This window comes from Miniopterus schreibersii (genome assembly GCF_964146895.1).
Source record: "Miniopterus schreibersii genome assembly, chromosome: 9".
Classification (NCBI taxonomy): Eukaryota; Metazoa; Chordata; class Mammalia; order Chiroptera; family Miniopteridae; genus Miniopterus; species Miniopterus schreibersii.
The window spans coordinates 51,916,612-51,934,624 of NC_138118.1; the positions used below are offsets into that span (position 1 = coordinate 51,916,612).

Below are 18,013 nucleotides of genomic sequence, written 5' to 3' on the forward strand. Positions count from 1 at the left end.
TTTAACCTCTCAGTTTTCTCATTTATAAATAGAAATAGCACTCTAAAGGGTTAAGAGTAAAGAACTGAAAAGAGTAGCTGGCACATACTAAGGCCTAGATGAGCACTTGATCAATAGCCTGGTTGGATCTTATTTTACTAAACCTCTTTAGCCTTCATAGCACCAGGTTATCGATTATTATTATTGGTGTTATATGTGAGTCAGCTAACTCAAATCCTTTTTGTAACAAGAAATTGCTCCCATCAACATGATTTTAATGTGGGAACCACAAAGTCTGACCAAGTTGTATATAATCCAACTAGTTGCCATTTAATTGGTAAGTTTGTTGCTTAGATGAAAAGCTATAGAGTTCCTGATTTAATAGACCAGTCAACATAAGGAAACAAGTTAGCTGCGACCCGTGGAGGGGCAGACTTAAGACCAGGCTGAGGAATACATAAAGGTATGCAGTGGCTCAAGAAACCAGTGTGCCTCTGCAGCCAGCCAGAAAGAAAGGCGTTAAAACAGCTTACGAGGCGAGCAAGAAAAAGCTTAACAGCTAGAAAAATATCATAGGGATATAACTGGAGCCCTAGAAAGACCAACACCTCTCCAGCATAGGGACTTGGAGTGCTCTTTTGTCAAAGTGACAACAAAAGGCAATCCGTGTGCCTGTCACCGATGCCAGGAGGATTGCTGTGGGGCTATGCAGCCTGATGTCCTGTCCCAGGCAAAATCTCTGATTAAGCAGCAAATGATTGCAGCAGACCACTGAGAATAGCAACTTCAATTTAGGGTGCTAAAATTATTTTCTTAATGAGTGTCATATAACTCTGGTCAGGTTTAAAAATAGAAATGAGGAGTATGCTAAACTCAAATTATAAATGCTTTTTTGTTAAATTTGGAATGTGTACCCATGGTATTTAAAGTGCTTAAAAGTTTAAGAGAATTCAAATGAACTGTGTTTCCAGTTTCATATATATACTCAGTTTTAGACTTTGAATTATTAAAGGAACAGGTATCAAAATGTGACTAAGTATATAAACAGAATTTGAAAGAACTTTAGTGTCATATTTATAAATCTTATTGTGTAGAATTTATAAATTACTTCAATATCTATGAAGGGTTTTTTAAAATGTGAAGCCTTTAAAACTTTTAAAAACTTAAATAGATCAGACATATTTATATGGTTTAAGATTTGAGAAGTAATCAACTGAGTTATAAATGTGACACTTTGTAAGGAAGTTTATTTTCAACTTGAGTTAACTGACCTAATTTTTAAAAATATGATTGTTTTTGTTATATCAGATTTAGAAATAGAATAATGAGATATAAATTGAATTCAAAGACTTAAATAAGTTTTTAGAAATGTAATTATAATAAACTTTTTCATTTATAAAAAAACAAGTAACTGTAAATTATTTTACTGCTCTCAAAATTAACTATGGATACTTAAAAACTATATAGAATATAAATACAGGTTCCCCACAAGGAAATTACTTTTAAACTATACCTATTATATGAGAGAGAAACAACTGGATTATAATATTAACAATCGGTGAATCGAGGTACATGGTAGACAGGTAATAATTGTACTCCTTTTTCAATCTTTCTTTGTATTTAACATTTTTCAAGATAAATTTCATAAAAGAGCCATATTTGTTGAATTTATCCTGTATGCTAAGTGATACGTGTGATAAGAAAAAATAACAAAAACTGAAAAACAAAGATGGTTCACATCTGGCTTAAGAAAGTGTAAGTTGGTACAGAAAAATTACACCAAGACTCTTATTTAAACATGCTCTTTGGCAATAGAAGGGGGAAGAAAGCAACATAATTTACAACAAAGTCACTAATGCTGTTTCCACCAGAAATTTTAAATCCAAAAGTGAAGAAAGAGTATTTTGAGAAAAATGCGTTCAGTGGTGAGGGATGTGAGTGAACCACATGGGACTCCACACTCCTTGAACATGGATAAGAGGGAGTCACAGCGAATTCACTCAAGGCCCTGGGGATGGTCACCTTTATGGTATTAATGAATAAGTTGACGGCAAGAGAGTTAATTATTGAACATCCAGGGTGAGAATTTTTCTGATATTATTTTTGTTTTTATTTTATTTTATTTTATTTTGTTTTATTTTTAAAAACATTTTTATTATTACTGATTTTTAGAGTGAGAGAAATTGAGAGGGGAAAAAGAGAGAAATATCGATGTGAGAGAGAGACTTTGATTGGCTGCCTCCTGCGTGCCCCTTACTGTGGGCACGAGCCCGAAACCCTGGCATTTGCCCTGCCCAGGAATCAAACCAGCCACCTTTTGGTACATGGGATGGTGCCCAACCAACTGAGCCACACCAGCCAGGGTGATATTTTTGCTTTTAATTATTATACTTGATTATATCTCCCATCTAAAAATATAAAGGCCATTTTAAAAAAAGCTTTTCTAAATGTGACATATTTTTCTAGTATAGATTGTTCTGAATGTTTAACGCATAAGGAGGGCAAAATATAGATTTCTTAAAATTTATGACAGTTTTCTATTTCATAAGTTTTTAATATTTGATTTAACTTTCTAAAATATTTCTAGAACTTTCATATCTGAAATTTTTGTTATTATGGGAAACTAATCTGTATATTAGGTCAGTTTTATTGTACTTAGGTGAATTTGGGAGACATCGTTACAAAGTTCTACTTGTTTTAATCAGTTTATAAAGTTAACAAACAAGTACCTTTTGGAGCCACTAGATGGCAACCGTATGATACCAAATAATACTGTATTCAGGGCAGGTTTTCTGTATAAAGGAATAAAAGATGATCTATTACCAGTTTTACCCAATTTCCCTTTTTTGTATCCAGATAAAAGAAAATAGTCTGTGGACAACTCAAATCACACAGTATGAACTGTGTGACTTAACCTTCAAAGGAGCTGAGCAGGTGCTCAGATCTATATGCTGTGTAAACTGAACCAAATGCGTTTCTACTAGAAACATGTTTTCCTCAGAAGGAAAAGATTCTCCTTTCATATCTTATTATTATTAGTGTGAAGAACAAAATAGATCCACAGTAAGAGATAATAATATTTGGTAAAATACTTCCCTCAGGGAAAAAAAAAAAAAAGCACTCTAATGAAAAATAATAAATTAGATAGAATAAAGCTTTTGGCACAAATGTTACCTAATCAAGTGAGCAAAAGTACTCACCATCTTTGTAATAATTGATACTATTTGTAGTAAATATATAGTTTCCAATTGAGAACTTCACTTTAAAACTATAACCATTTGGTATAGAGAAAAATCTGTGAATCAATATTTAGGTATTTTACAGAGAGCAAAAATAACATCTAGATAAATCAGATTTTCATGAATTAAAAAGAAAACAATTTCATAGAAATAGTAAAATAGGTTTTAGAGTTTCAATGATAATAACAGAATTACCCAGGTTTTAGGTGTTCTATGTCTATGGAGACATTATATTTAATGTCTATTAGCTTAGTCAAAAACTGGTATATAATCTATTTTGATACTCTGAATATTTATATAACCACTAGATTTTTATGCCATACATTACTTTTCATTGTTAGTGCACTGAGCACTGGCTTTTGTTGATAACTGTTGTTACGTTAATTTTTGATGGTCAGGTGTGGTTATAATTAAAAAATAAAACACATCTGCAGGGTATTTTGACAGGTGAATGTAACTTATCATTGTCATGCTCAACAATAGTCTCTATGTACAGATACCCGAAACCTGGCAAACTAAGCCTCCAGCTTGAAACCTGCTGTTTGACCTTGGCAAAACCATTCACTATCCAATGGTCTCAGTATCTGTAGGATCAGGGAGATCTCCATGTGGTTGCTTGAGCCTGCTAAGCTTTTATGGTCTCTCTGCTGTACCCCTCCTGCATTTTTTTTGGCCTGAAATTCTTCACCTCCTTTCCCACTTCACCTCCCATTTACCTGGCTATTGCCCGCTTTCTCCATGAATCCTTCCATGACCAAACTTTTGTTAGTTTCGTGGTATCTAGTACGGCCACAGCCTCATGCCTATTTCTATCATATTCCTATATTTTATTTAACTCTGTATGTGTTTGACATTGTGCCTCACTAGAATGCAAACTTCTTGATGTGTCTTATACACTCTTTTGTCCCCAGTAGCTTGTACTGCATCTGGGATACAGAAAATGCTTGGTAAACATTTGTCGAATCAATGAATGGCATAATGAATTAATAAATGAATATATCTAAACCTCTTTTAGATGTCTACATAAAAAAGCTATAGAAATACAATAAGAAAAACTCAGAATAAGATTCTGATTTTTTCAAAACTGCTCCAGGGAGAAATATCAAAAGAAAAAAAACCAATTAGGCATTTATATCAGTTAAGAGAGGTTTTTCGTTGTTTTTATTTTGAATTTTTGCTCCTCAAGGAGCCTTGTTATTTAATTATTTTAATTCATGAACACAAGAATTCTATTTTCTTCTATTATTTGTCCTTAATACTTTCAGCCCCCCCAAAAAACTGTGTCTACACTAAATTGTTTATATGAAAGAAAATGATAGTTATTTGACTCCTGGCAATAAACAAAAACAATTCCACTGTAAATAATTCTAAGTTAAAATGCATAATTAAAATACTTTTGTACACAACTCCTTTTTTATAATACAAAGTCTAACTGAAGTTTTAGTTAACAGTATTGCATTTCCTTAACATTTTATGGAATTTACCAACAGCTTTGTTCACAGACATTTTATTAATCAATTGGAGATTTTATTCACCGTTGGGCATACAGATCTCAACGGTTTAGTACAAAAAATTCAGAGTAGTTTTTCATGCCCTGCTTATCTCCTTATGGTTTACTTAAGCACTTCTCTTTAGGCTGTAAATGTCTCCAAATCTGATGTGAAATACGCCTGCCTCATGGAAAGCACACAGTTAAAGATCGATTTAAAGGCCTCATTTCATAACTGAGCTGTATAACTCTGTTAGAAAATTATTCTACTTCACATGCACTGTTTTGCAGAATGACTGTGACAGGCATCACTGCAAATAGAAACAAAATGCACTTGGGAAGACAAAGGTGGATCAAAATGACGCATAAAACCCATCGTCCCAGCCCCCAGCACATATCGCTTAGAAAGCTGGAGAAAGTGGGAAGGACGCGTTTCGCTTTGCTTTTAGTTACGCAGTTGTCTGGGCTTCTGTTGGTGTCGTTTTGGCAGAGAGCCGGCACCATCAACGTCCAGAAGGTGCTTTCTGAGCCTGTTCCTTTGCATCTGCTGCCACCCAAGGCGGGACTCAGTTTTCTTGGGGGCAAACCAGTGACGTGGATACCGACATGGTCAAATCAGGTTCCTAAGGGAGGGGATGTCAATGGGGAATTGAAGAGTAGGACTTTTTTCTTTCTAACTTTTTATTATGTTTTGAAGAAACTTTAAGCAAAGTATTCAAATAGCTCCTTCGAGACTCACAGTTCTGGTCAGAAGCAACTAAGCATGTGGATAACTGGCATTCTGCCAAATGTGAGAGAGCAGCAGTTTTTGATAAGAAATTATAGATATTCTTTAGGCACAGAAACAAGGTAAGGGAATAGCTTGAAGTCTAAGTTACTAGAGAGTTGAGATGAATTCAAGAAACAAGCCAGCACATTCACTTGTTACATTTGTGGGGGTTGTAATTATGAAGGCATATTTTACCTTCATTTAGATTTTTAAATTTATATTTCTATACTATTAAGTCCTATTTTGTGGGAAAACTATTCATTGATAACTCTGCCCGGAGTTGATTTCAAAGAAATATTTATTAATTTAAAAAGTTTTAATGTTATTAAGAGCTCAAAATAATCACTTCAATTTTCCCTGCTTGTATTCCAACTCCCTCTCATTCAATCAACATCGACCTTCAATTCACAGAATTGGTAATGAGGAGACATAGTGACTACAAAGGTCTCATTATTACACACAAGAGTGCAGGAAAAAAATTTCAGTGGCTGTAAACTTTTGTGGATTTATTTCCTGAAAAAAAGTAATATGGTACACACCAAAAAAAAGCATAAAAAAAATTAGTGACTGTAGAATATCTTATTTGTGGTTATTTGTTGAAATAATTTTTAGTAAGTCTTTAAGAAGTATTTTAAAAACATCCCAACAGCAAAGCTCGCACTTTCAAAGTAAAATGTTGAAAGGTACACGACAAATTAGAGTAGTTTTACTCCCCAAAACTAGAAACATGTAACATGAATGTTAGTATACCTTAGGCACTTCAGGGATGGTAGGTATTGTTACACCTGGAGCTGATAATACAAATCTAGCCCAGAATGAAATGTGCTAAAAACGTGGCAACAGAACTGAGAAGGCGAAGTGTAAGGGAAATCATGAAGTTACTGAAGGTGGTAGCAACTTAATAAGGAGGATATTGCAACAATACATCATATATAACTTATGAAAAAGAGCTATTGTTTCTCCTCCCGGCCCAAATGACAAAAAATATATAGAAAATGTGTCCTAAATTTTTATTTTGCCAGTCACCAAACCTACCAATTTAGTGGCAAGTTAAATACTAAGTATCTTTGGATGACTTGAAAGGTATAGGCAAGTAATGTAGCATCTTATTTACTAACTATTCATTGTTTCAGCAATCTTTTTCAAACCAGGTTGTAATGTCTTGTATACTTAAACCTACTTTAAATATAATATTAGTAATCACAGCAGGGGGCAAATGTGGTTAAATATGTAGAATTATTACTCCTGAGATATGAACTTACATGCCACCAAAATAAATTATGTTAATACCGAGTGACATTTGAAGAGTAAGCCTAATTAATAGGTGATTTCACTTTGATTGGTTTCTGAACATACAGAACATAGCTCAATAAGGAGCTGTTTTATTCTTTAACTTCTGTTTCACATAGAATCATGTTATTAACACTTTGTTAGTAAATTAAATCACCTGTTCAATAAAAAGGTATTCGTTAACTTGTATTTCACCTAGCAAATAATCTTCATTCTTTATTCCATTTTACAGCAAGCTTTTACTCCATGCCAATGGAATGTAAGGTAAGTGAAATAAAAACTGTATCTAAGGCTAAGAAATTATAAGAAAGTCTCTGATTTTCGAGCACATTTTTTTTTCTTTGAGTCTTGTTAGTTTTATGAGTTTTGTTACAAACTCCAGTTTTCTCTTTTCTTATCATAAAAGTGCACCTTAAGGTGAGCAGGCATCAAATGTTAAGTGTGACCTATGATTAAGAAAGACACAAAGGAGGAGGAACAGCCTAAAGATGGTCCCCTTTTTGCTGGAGTCCTGTCCTAACCCTCGGCAGAGAACATGTGTGGTCAGAAAACACCCCATTATTGCATTCTTTCCCTGTCAGAGTAAGCTACCTTGAGCTTGCCAAATTCCAACTCAGGTAGCTCCATTTTTTTTCAGCCCAAATTCCTGCTGCTCTTTCAGTTGGGTAAGTTATTTCTACTTGTTCCCTTTTTAAAGAGTTGCCGGCTGACATAGGTTATCAGGTTTCCATCCCTGTGGCTGCTGCATTTCCACAGTGAGTGAATGATCTCTCAAAGGTACTCTGGGATGAAAGCTAGTGGATAAATGTGAAGAATTATATTTTTATTTCTTCTCTTTGGGGGTTTCATTCTATAACCCTCGTGTTTAGCTTGGAGCCCTTATGATTTGATTTCTCTCCTGAATAAGTGAAACAGCCACCCAGACGGCCAGCACTTCACATTTCAGCAGAGTGTAATTTGATTTGGAGGTTCAATGAAACTCATTTGGAAATGTCCCTCCAGTAATATTTCCCCTCTTAAAAAATTCAGTTTTAAATTTCTGGTTTCATGCATAAGCAAGCTCCAGGGAGTCTGAATTGTGAGTGGCAGGGTGGCAAAAGAAATTACTTTTACTAATTTAAATAAAATGTTAAAAGTAAATGATGTTCTAATCTTCTTAGGATTTCCCTATACAATTACTGTGTGACTTTTGACTTTCGATACCATTTGCAACATTCTTATAAATAATATCCCCAAATTTATTTTGTTTGTTCGCTTACTGAGTGTTCCATTCAGTTGATATTTATAGGAGGCCTTTTCTGTACAAGACATTGTATGGATAAGAAACGTGATAGCAAGTATCTCTCATTCAGACATATTCAAATATTAAATATCTGCAACCGAAAATTAATAAAACATTAAGAAAAAACTGTACGAGTCTATCAAATGCATGTAAATTAATGATATGCTGCCAATCGACTAGGAATTTCTAATATTTATGAATCTTGCATTCACATCCCTATGGTGTTGATTCCTGCTTAGTCTAAGTTGATGTAGGCAACACTCTTCCATATTAACGACCTCCCTCCTCAATATTCTGTTTGCACACATACATGCACACGTGTACACACACACAGAGGTTAATAGAGGAACTCGATAGATCTTAAAAATATTCTTTACTATTTTATATTCTTTAAAACATCACATCTGCTTATTCAAGCCCATGACAAACAATTACTACGTAAAATTCTCATCTTACAGCTCTTCCAAATTGTAAAGCTGAAATAAAGAAACTTCCCTCTTAATTAAACTCAACATAAGATGGGGGAGTGTAGGGAGTGAGATATAAAACCCATCAAAATCAATTGTCTGGAATAAGTTCAGTGACCACACAGTCTAGAATACACAGACACATCTATACCAGGTCTAAATCAAGCAGAAGATATTTTGCTTAATCGTCAGTGGGGAGTATTAAGTTTTACCATTTATTTAAAATAGGAAGTCTCTACATGCTTTTTTACACAGTCCCATTTTCTGTAAACAGGCGGGCCTTACGTTAGTATGTAACTCTAAGTGTTGCAAATGACATAACAGAAATGTGTGCATCATACTATACCTACATCAGAACCTCTCCACACTGACGATTCCTAATAGCACCTAAGTTAATCACCAGGGATCACCCTCTCCAGACCTACATTTGGGAACTCGGCCATCTGTCTGTACCATCACAGCGCTGGAGTACTTGAACAAATGGGCCATTTAAAACCCAAATAGTATAAAGGAGAAAAAAAGTATTTTTCTGTGTATTAAGTAAGGTCCTTAGGTACTTCATCTAATTAAATTGAATCAAACTGAAATCTACAGACATGCCAGCTTATTCTATTATTCCAGTGTGGGCAGTTAGTGGTCAGTTGAACCAGTCAACTTCTATAGTTTACATTCTAGGTTAGCAGGAATATATATATAAATAACTGAAGTTTTCAATTAGGATGACTTTCTGTTGAATTCTACTGATACAGAGAAAGGCACCAAGAAAAGAATATTAAAAGTTCCCGTAAAATCATAGAATAACTAAAACATAAAGAATTAACGTATGCTAAAATAGTTTAGTTTCTCTAGCTCTATCTTTATAAAATATTCATATAATTGAATTTTTGAACAATAAATGGCATAATACAAAATGTCCTATATCAGGTGTAAAGTGACAATTCGTCTTTTCAGAATGAGACACACATACTTAAAAGCAGTTGCACTTATTTTACAGTCAAATTGGCTCAAGTTAGCATGGCTTGAAATTTAATATCATCGCTCCCAGTACAAACAGATAGATATGACAAGGCAACATATATCAGGAAATACCAAAAGAATAGAACTGAAGTTTCAAAATCGATACGACTACCACCTGATATCTGCAGCAGCAATAATTACCAATTAATGTGGAGATGAAGGAGGAGTTGGGATCAAAGGGACACCTGCCCCTTCCTCTCTCAGACCTGTGTGACTCCAGGTGAAACAGGGGATCCTTGAAAGAAAACCAAAAACACCATTATGTTTGTACCAACTTTAATAAAAATTGCTTGAATAAATATATTAACCTTAATTATATACAAAACGGGTACTGTAAATAGGGCACTGGAGAGTAACATCAAGTTATTTAGGAACGAGCTGGGTTTTATAAATAAATGTATGGGTTTCGCAGACAAATATGGGTTTTCTTACTCCTCCTAAAAAGTAGGCAGGTGATGAAATGAATGAAATTTGCACTTTTTATCACTTGATCAGACAGTATTAGTTATTCTGAGATGTGTCAGTCAAATATTCCAAAGGAATGAAAACCTGCTGAAAAAAGGGTACTAAAAAGAAGATTCAGTGATAAACGTGAAAATGGGCTTTTATTCCACAAGACCACTATTGATTCTTTTGAAAAGTCTAAAAGAAAACAATAACATTTTCCATCAATAATCTGAAATATTTATTTCCAATCACTTGTATTCTTCATCACATATTCTTTGTATAGACATCTAATTTTTAATAATTCAGAGAATGATTACTGCATAATTGCTTGAATATGTGTAAATAAATGTCATACTATGAGCAATAATTCAGTCTAGCTTTACACAAATGAGGTATTGAAATAAATATTTCCATGAAAAACTACCATTTTATTGGTTCCTGTTGCAAGCACACAACCACAGAAATTTTCTTAGAATGTTCTTGGATTTCAAATTTTTCATTAGCAAATTTTTTAATAATTAATCTTCATTAATTGTGCTATAGATAGTTTGGATAAAAAAAAATTTAGCCTGGAAAAGTGACAATAAAATTTAATATTGAAAACCTAGTAGAAAAAAATTGTATTTGGCACCTACCTCCCTACCTCCCTGCAGTTGAAAATCTGCGTAGAACTAGAGCCAGTCCTCTGCATCCACAGATTCCCAACCACAAATTAAAAATACAGTTGATGCTTGATTAAAAAAAAAAAAAAATCCATGTATAGGTGGACCCATGCATTTCAAGCCTGCGTTGTTCAAAGGCTAATTGCACTTTGTAATAGAGTTTTGCTGACCCTGCCCATTGTGGCATATATGAGTCTTCCCATATGTGAATCATGAACCTATAAACAATCCTAGAGTCCTGAGTAACCGCCGGGAATTGCATGCACTTCTCACAAACTTGATCTTGACTTTCCTAGCCACCTGATTACTCCACTTTATCGTTTCTGTCCTTACGTTGCCATTCTTACTGGACATACTTTCCTCTTTCTCTCTATGATATCCTAAAGTCACCCTTCTGTTTCTGCCTTTCCAAAATCTTTCTGGTAAATGCAGAGTTCACCTGACCCCTGCAAGCCTCCAGTCAGATCCTTGGAATTGAACCATAGCCTATAGAACAAATATGTTCTCCTGACCCAGAGTGTAACTAAACTGATATTTTAAGCTAATTTTTTTTTTTTTTTACCTATTTAGACACTTTACACAATTAGTAGAGAGTAGGGATCCCAATAAATCATTTGAGACGTTTGTGTGTTCAATTCCCACAGATAAAACATTTGCAATGACATGGCAAGAAAACTATTGTTTAAATGAGTTATAATTTTTGGTCAGCCCAGCTAATACTTATGCCCAAGCAGTTTCATCTAAATTTGTGACACAGATCCATAGCATTACACAGGGGAGGAAGTAATGAAGTCTGTGAATATAACACCTGCTTGCCCCTTTAGTCACTGTCACTACATAAAAATTTGGAAAAATAAGTAGGGTATACATATTACATATGTTCTAATATAATCAAGTGTCCAAACATTTGGATGTAAAGCCGTTGAATGGATATACTTAATTGCTTTTTTCCCCTTATTGGCAGAGGGAGGAGGGATATATTTTTCACTGCACACTTTTGTACTGTTTAATTTTTTTTTCTTCTAATTTTTAGTTTATTTTTTAAATTGTGGTATAATTGACATGTAACCTTAGTTTCAGGTGTAAAACATCATGATTTAATACCCACATATGTCAGAAAATGGTTATCGCAATAAGTCAACATCCATCACCATACATAGTAACAAAATTTTTTTTCTTGTGATGAGAACTTTTAGAATCTGCTCTCTTAGTAGAACTGCTTTCTTAAATTAAAACTGTCTATAGCTTCAACATTTTGTGATAATCAACTTTTGATCTCTAATGACTGATAAAGTGGGTTTATCTAATATATATAATTAGACACCTCAAACACTAAAATTGAGATTGCAAAAGAAAAACAAGTCCATTTCTTACTTATTCAAGTATGATACACATTCACTTAGATTTAAACTGTCAAGTGTGTGAAACAGAAAATGCAAACTGTAAGGATTCTAAGATCAAGAGAATCTCAGATTTTGAAGAACTATGGAGTTAGATGAAGTAAATGAAGTCATCATTTCTTAGAAAAGTCATAGTTTTTCATAAATATAAAGCATAATCTAGGATCCTGAGCCTGTTGTTGATTTGTGAGTTTCAGCTTGTGTCTGAAGTTTCAACTCTCCGACACATCAGTGTCTTCAACTTTCAAGAGAAATCAGCCGAATCAACAGGAAACTATTCACAAGGCCTATAAAGCTAACATTTTGAAAACCATTAAATCAACCCTTAATAATCACAGAATTTTTAGTTATGTATGAGGCACGATTCCCTGTAATATAAATCTATTTGAGTCTGTAAAAATAATTACTCTTTTACGAAACCTCAACTTTGATGCTGAGAATACAGAGCATTGAATATTGAATACTTACATATTCTCAGAGAGCCATGCCTCAGGCCAAACCTGGGTACCCCTAGACTGAACCCTTCCCACCCACCTCCAGAAGATTTCAAGTATCTACCTCTCACTTGTTTAATGGCTAAAACTGTCTCAAAAAATCATTCATTCTCCACACTGCTGCCAGAGTTCTTTCAGAAATATGAATTTGCTCTTATCATTTCTCTGCTTTAAAATCTTTTATTGATTTCCCATAGCCTCCACAGAACAAATTCCAAAGTCCTTAGGATTTTATATAAAAGACTTTAAACATAGGTCTTATTTTTTTCTTCCTTTAATCCTCACCTGAGGACATATTTTTATTGGTTTTAGAGAGAGAGGAATGGAGAAAGAAAAAAAGAGAGAGAGAGAGAGAGAGATTGATTGGTTACCTTCTGTATGTACCCCCCCTGGGGATCAAACCTGCAGCTTAGGTATGTGCCCTATGAGGGAATCAAATCTGCAACCTTTTTGGTGTACAGGATGATTCTCCAAAAAACTGAGCCAACCTGTCAGGGAAGGACTTCTTTATCTGTAAATTGCTGCTCTTGCTGTCTTTGTACCAGCTATTCTGAACTACTTGAAGGTTTTTGAATATCTCTTACTTGGGTCCATCAATGTGTTTAGAATAATAATGACCCTATAATATTAAAAATTAAGCACAGACTTTATTATTGGCAGGAAGAGTGATGTGACCCCTTTGCCTGACCTAGTATGGATTCCTCTCCCTTTTTGTCTCCCCATAGCATCATATGAAACCCTCTTTTATATCATTTGCTCTCTTCCCTACTGGTTTGTGGGGTTTCCCTGAGGAAATGCCCATGTGACATTTATCTTTGATCACCTGCATCAAAAAAATACCTGGCACATAAATCCACAACTGTTTATGTCATTTAAACAAATACTACCTTTATAGAAACGAATTGTTTTCTTATCTCCTTTCTTGCATGACCCTTGACTATTTACTGATGGATCTCAAACAACTCACAAGACATAGCTGTGGCCAGGTATTTTGATTTGAACTAGACAATCTATGCAGATTATTGTGCTGTGATACGCTGTGTAAGCTTTCTTGGGGCTGCCTCTATAGCAACATCATGGTTCCATTGTCTCTATATTCTGAGTGTCATTGGGTTTAGTAAAACTTACTAAGTTGCTACAACAACTAAAGGAAGAGTAATATGTTCTTAATTTCCCCAGCTAGTCACTGAAGATAATATATTTTTATATATACTTTTACAATTTATGATGGACTCTTGCCAGGATTAATATATTAAAGTTTAGGATGAATATAACATAATTTAATTTCTCATGGTAGTTATTAAAAAGAAAATGTTGAGGAATTATAAAGATGATTTATTTTGTCCCCAAGGCCTTATTAATGGCATCATGTAATGGACATAATATGGAGGTGAGACAGAGAGGTACAGTCATTTGTTAGTTAAGGCTTTCTTTTTCCCATATGACTGATTTTTTTTTTTCCATGAGAAAAAGGTATTCTGTGGTATATGGCAATGAAACTTTAATACTGAATTTAGAGTAAAGATTGAGTTCTTAATTGTCTTCAAACAACTAAGTTGATAGCAGTTTTTAATAATTTCATTGAGCTTTTGTTCCAAGATTTTAGAACAGAAGCTTTCTTTACCTCGTTAAGCTACATATGACAGAAAGATACACTGATCCAATTCATCTTAAACTTCAGGACTCAATATATTATTTTTACAATTTTATACAACTGAGGTTTGAAAATTGTTAAAAAGAAATACAAGGAAAGTACCATACTGAGTAGTACTGATACTATGATGGAAAGCAGGCAAATTCCAAACTTTTATTGCTTTATTTTGCATAGATCCAGATAACTTCAGAATTAACTACAAATTCAAGAATAATGTTTCTCACATTATTTTGAAAGTTCATTGTGATCTTAAATGCAGTATATAATTTAGTGCACAATCCAATAAAATACTGAAAAGCGAGTAATGTGATTTTTCTTCCATGAAGTGAAATTTAGCAACCAAACCAACCAGAAAACTTGAGGCATGATGACATTGTCAATGACCCCAAAGCAATCCAGTTTATGGTTCAAGTGATGTGTAATGCTGATGTTTAACCCTATTGAGAATGTTGGTCATGACTTACACTGGCTTTCCATTATCTATGTTTTAACAGCTGGAATTTCTGCCTGAGTAACGTGGCTTAAATTTATAAGACATTACGAGCTTTAACAGCATGGGCTGTACTTTTTGTTTCAGTGTGATTTGGAGAAGTTTTTCAATAGATCCTCCTGTGCTTGAGAGAAAACAGGACATCCAGATTACAAATGTGGACAGACACATGTGCTTTTCAGACAAAATGTGTGTAAAGAATAAATAATATATCTTCCCAAGAGAATTTTCCCCTTCAGGCCTCGAGGAAAGCCCTCAGAGCCCAGCAAGCCTACTCTAAGCTATTTTCAATAGGTGTGAGTCCCTGCATACCAGGTGTTAAATATGATGCCAAGTAAACAAAATGAGATTTTCCTGTCTGAAAGATGTCAAAAGTAAATTAGAGCATCAAAAATACTACAAAACAAATAATCACCTATTATATTAGCTATTTCTAATAGAGAAAACATAAACTACACAAGGCTCATACACATATAGCTGTCAACAATGAAAACCAAACAAAGATGCAGTTTCGGTACATAAATGTCTAGAATAAATAATCATAATAGGCACTTTAATTCTTTACCAAGTAGCTATTTAATAATCTGTATCACAAATTAATTTTGAGTATAACTTGCTTCTTTACCATTTGTTTTCTTCCTTTTATCTGCCAAGCAATGAAAACATTTATTAAAACATATTTGAAACATGTCCCAAAGACTGAATAAACAAGCAGGAAAAACAAAAAACAAAAAGGGAATAAAGTTGTTAGCAAATGTTTTGACTTTAAGGCTAATAGTTTTGCATTTTAGTTGCTTTCTTTTCCACATTTTTTTCTTTAAAAATAATACACTTTGTATAATGCTTTAAAATTTAGAAAGCATTCTTGCATACATCATCTTATTTCATCCTGAAAATAAGCCTGTGAAGTGAGACAAGGTCAGTAATATTGTTTACAAATATCACTTCCTTTTTATGAGTGAGGAAATCAGAGGCAGGGTGAGGCTCTGCAAATCTCAGAATGTCTTCTAGCTCCATACTCACTTTATAGTATTACCCATCCTACCTACCATTGTAAATGGAGAGGGGTGTATATGTTTGTGTTGCTGGGCATGGTTTGCCTTTTATAAGGCAGTAAATGCATACTCAAGGTTTGAAAATGTATATTAACATTTTTTTTTAAAGGAGAAAAATATTTATTTAATTTAATTATTTATTAATTTAATTATATGTTCCAACATTTTATTTCCTTTTTAATATTACTAAAATAGCTTGCAGATGCTAGCAAAAAAATCTTCTAAAAGCATATAATACATCTAAGTAAAATTCTAACTTAATATTCTTATGCTGAATTATAAATATTTGCTTAAACCTATATTTGAAGGCAAAATAATCTTTCCCTCTCTTTTGTGTATCCTTTAATTATTACTTCAGGATTCCATTCTCCTCCTCACCCTAAGTGCCCTAATTTTATGCCAACATTCTCTTAAATTCTACACTGATAGCTGTGTCCACCAGGTATATATGTCTGGGTGTACTAAGAGTATTGGAAGCAAATGCTTTTCAAACTTGAATAAATGTGTTGCCCTGAAGCCTGCTTTTACTAGAAAACAGCATCATCATTGCTGCCTACTTCTTCTTTATCATCTTCTCAAATGTAATAATGCTGTTCTTCCTCTGAAAAAACACACTGGTGTTTTCTTGTGGCTATTGAATCAAGTTTAACCTCTAGAATGGCAGTTCAGGACTTTCACGGTTTGACCCCAGGCTTTATCCCTCATGACTCCCACCATCCAATTGAAACTCAGCACAATCTGATAGACTTTTTTCAAAGTTCTTTGCATGATAATACCCACAGCTCTTTAATTGAATTTCCCCTTTGGGTAAAGGGAATTCAATCTTCCTTTGCTCTACAACAGTAACTCCTAGTTAATGGGAAAATGATGCTGAAAATGGCTTTACTGATATTCTACAAGACTCCTTCAGGCAAAACTTCTCTCATGGACTACATTATGTATCTCTGCAGCATTATCCCCACTGCACTGTGATTAAGTATATATGGATAATTCAACAAACACTCAAGAATCCTACTATGTTCCAAGTATTCAGTTAATATTGAACTTAAGAAGCATGATACATACTGCTCATTATAAACCCCATAAAAATTAAGCAAAGTAGCCCTTCTGATTGTCAATAGCAAAGCCAAAATAAACAGGTGACGACAAGTAATAGCAATATAGCAGGCTAATTTTTTCATCAGTCAATATATTAACTATACTTCAATATCTAGTAACTACATTTTAATAGTTGAATCACATTAGACAAATGCATTATTTAAATGGCAGAAATAAAATTAGGTCTCTGATACTATTTTCTCACAAACTAGTAAAAAGACAAGAGGAAGAAGAACAATGAGAATAGAAATAGTAATAAGAGTCAAAATGTTTTCCAAAAAAGTTCATCCAAAATGGAGATAAGAAAGGTTCTGATTTGATCTTACTCAAGTGCCATAACTAATCTCTTTCAACCTCAATTTCATTACTTATGATAAAGAAGAAATAATATTTCTGTGCTGCTTTCTTCTATGACTATTGTGAGAATCAGAGAAAGACATGAAGATGAAAGGCCATTGAAAAACTACTTAGATGCCAACTTGAAGAGGTGTCTCCTGTCCAAGGATGAGACAATTTTTTCACCAATAAGAATAACTGAAGGGGATTGAAATAAGCCTAAACAAGCCTATGAATGTGAGTAGCTGAATGATTTGGCAATATTAGTTGGAAATATCCTGTAAGGCCATGTTTAAAAATGTCATATTATAATAAATATCTGGTTCTGAGATTAAGAAATTGGTATTTTAATTATTTGAAAGATGAGCACATCAGTTTTCTTATAATTATAATAATTATAGCATGGATACTGATTTTATTCATTTACCTTATCATCACTTTGTTTGATTTTGTAAAAAGTCAAGTTTAATGTGATAGAAAATTTATCATATATGTCTAGTCAATCCCTTGCTGGACTACCTGGCTATTTCAACTTTTTTTTTTCATACAGTATATTCTGTCTTTATACACTTACAGTAGTCATTATTTTCTTTAATATATATCTTTATTGATTTCAGAGAGAAAGAGAGAAAGAGAGAGAAAGAGAGCTAGAAACATCAATGACGAGAGAGAGTCATTGATCTGCTTCCTCCTGCCCACCCCCTACTGGGGATCGAGCCTGCAACCCGGGCATGTGCCCTGACCGGGAATCGAACCACAATCTCCTGGATCCTAGGTTGTTGCTCAACCGCTGAGCCACGCCCGGCCGGGCTGGTTATTCCAACTTTAAGTTTACAACTCATATT

General features: G+C 33.9%; 1 protein-coding gene across 1 annotated transcript in view; it reads right to left on the reverse strand.

Annotated features, from left to right (window-relative positions):
• Positions 1-18,013, reverse strand: part of SEMA3E (semaphorin 3E) — a 227,502-nt gene that overhangs the window by 40,752 nt on the left and 168,737 nt on the right. The window contains exon 5 of the mRNA XM_081147630.1: positions 9,674-9,767. Within this exon, the coding sequence (XP_081003756.1) occupies positions 9,674-9,767 (94 nt within the window). The remainder of the gene's footprint in view (positions 1-9,673; positions 9,768-18,013) is intronic.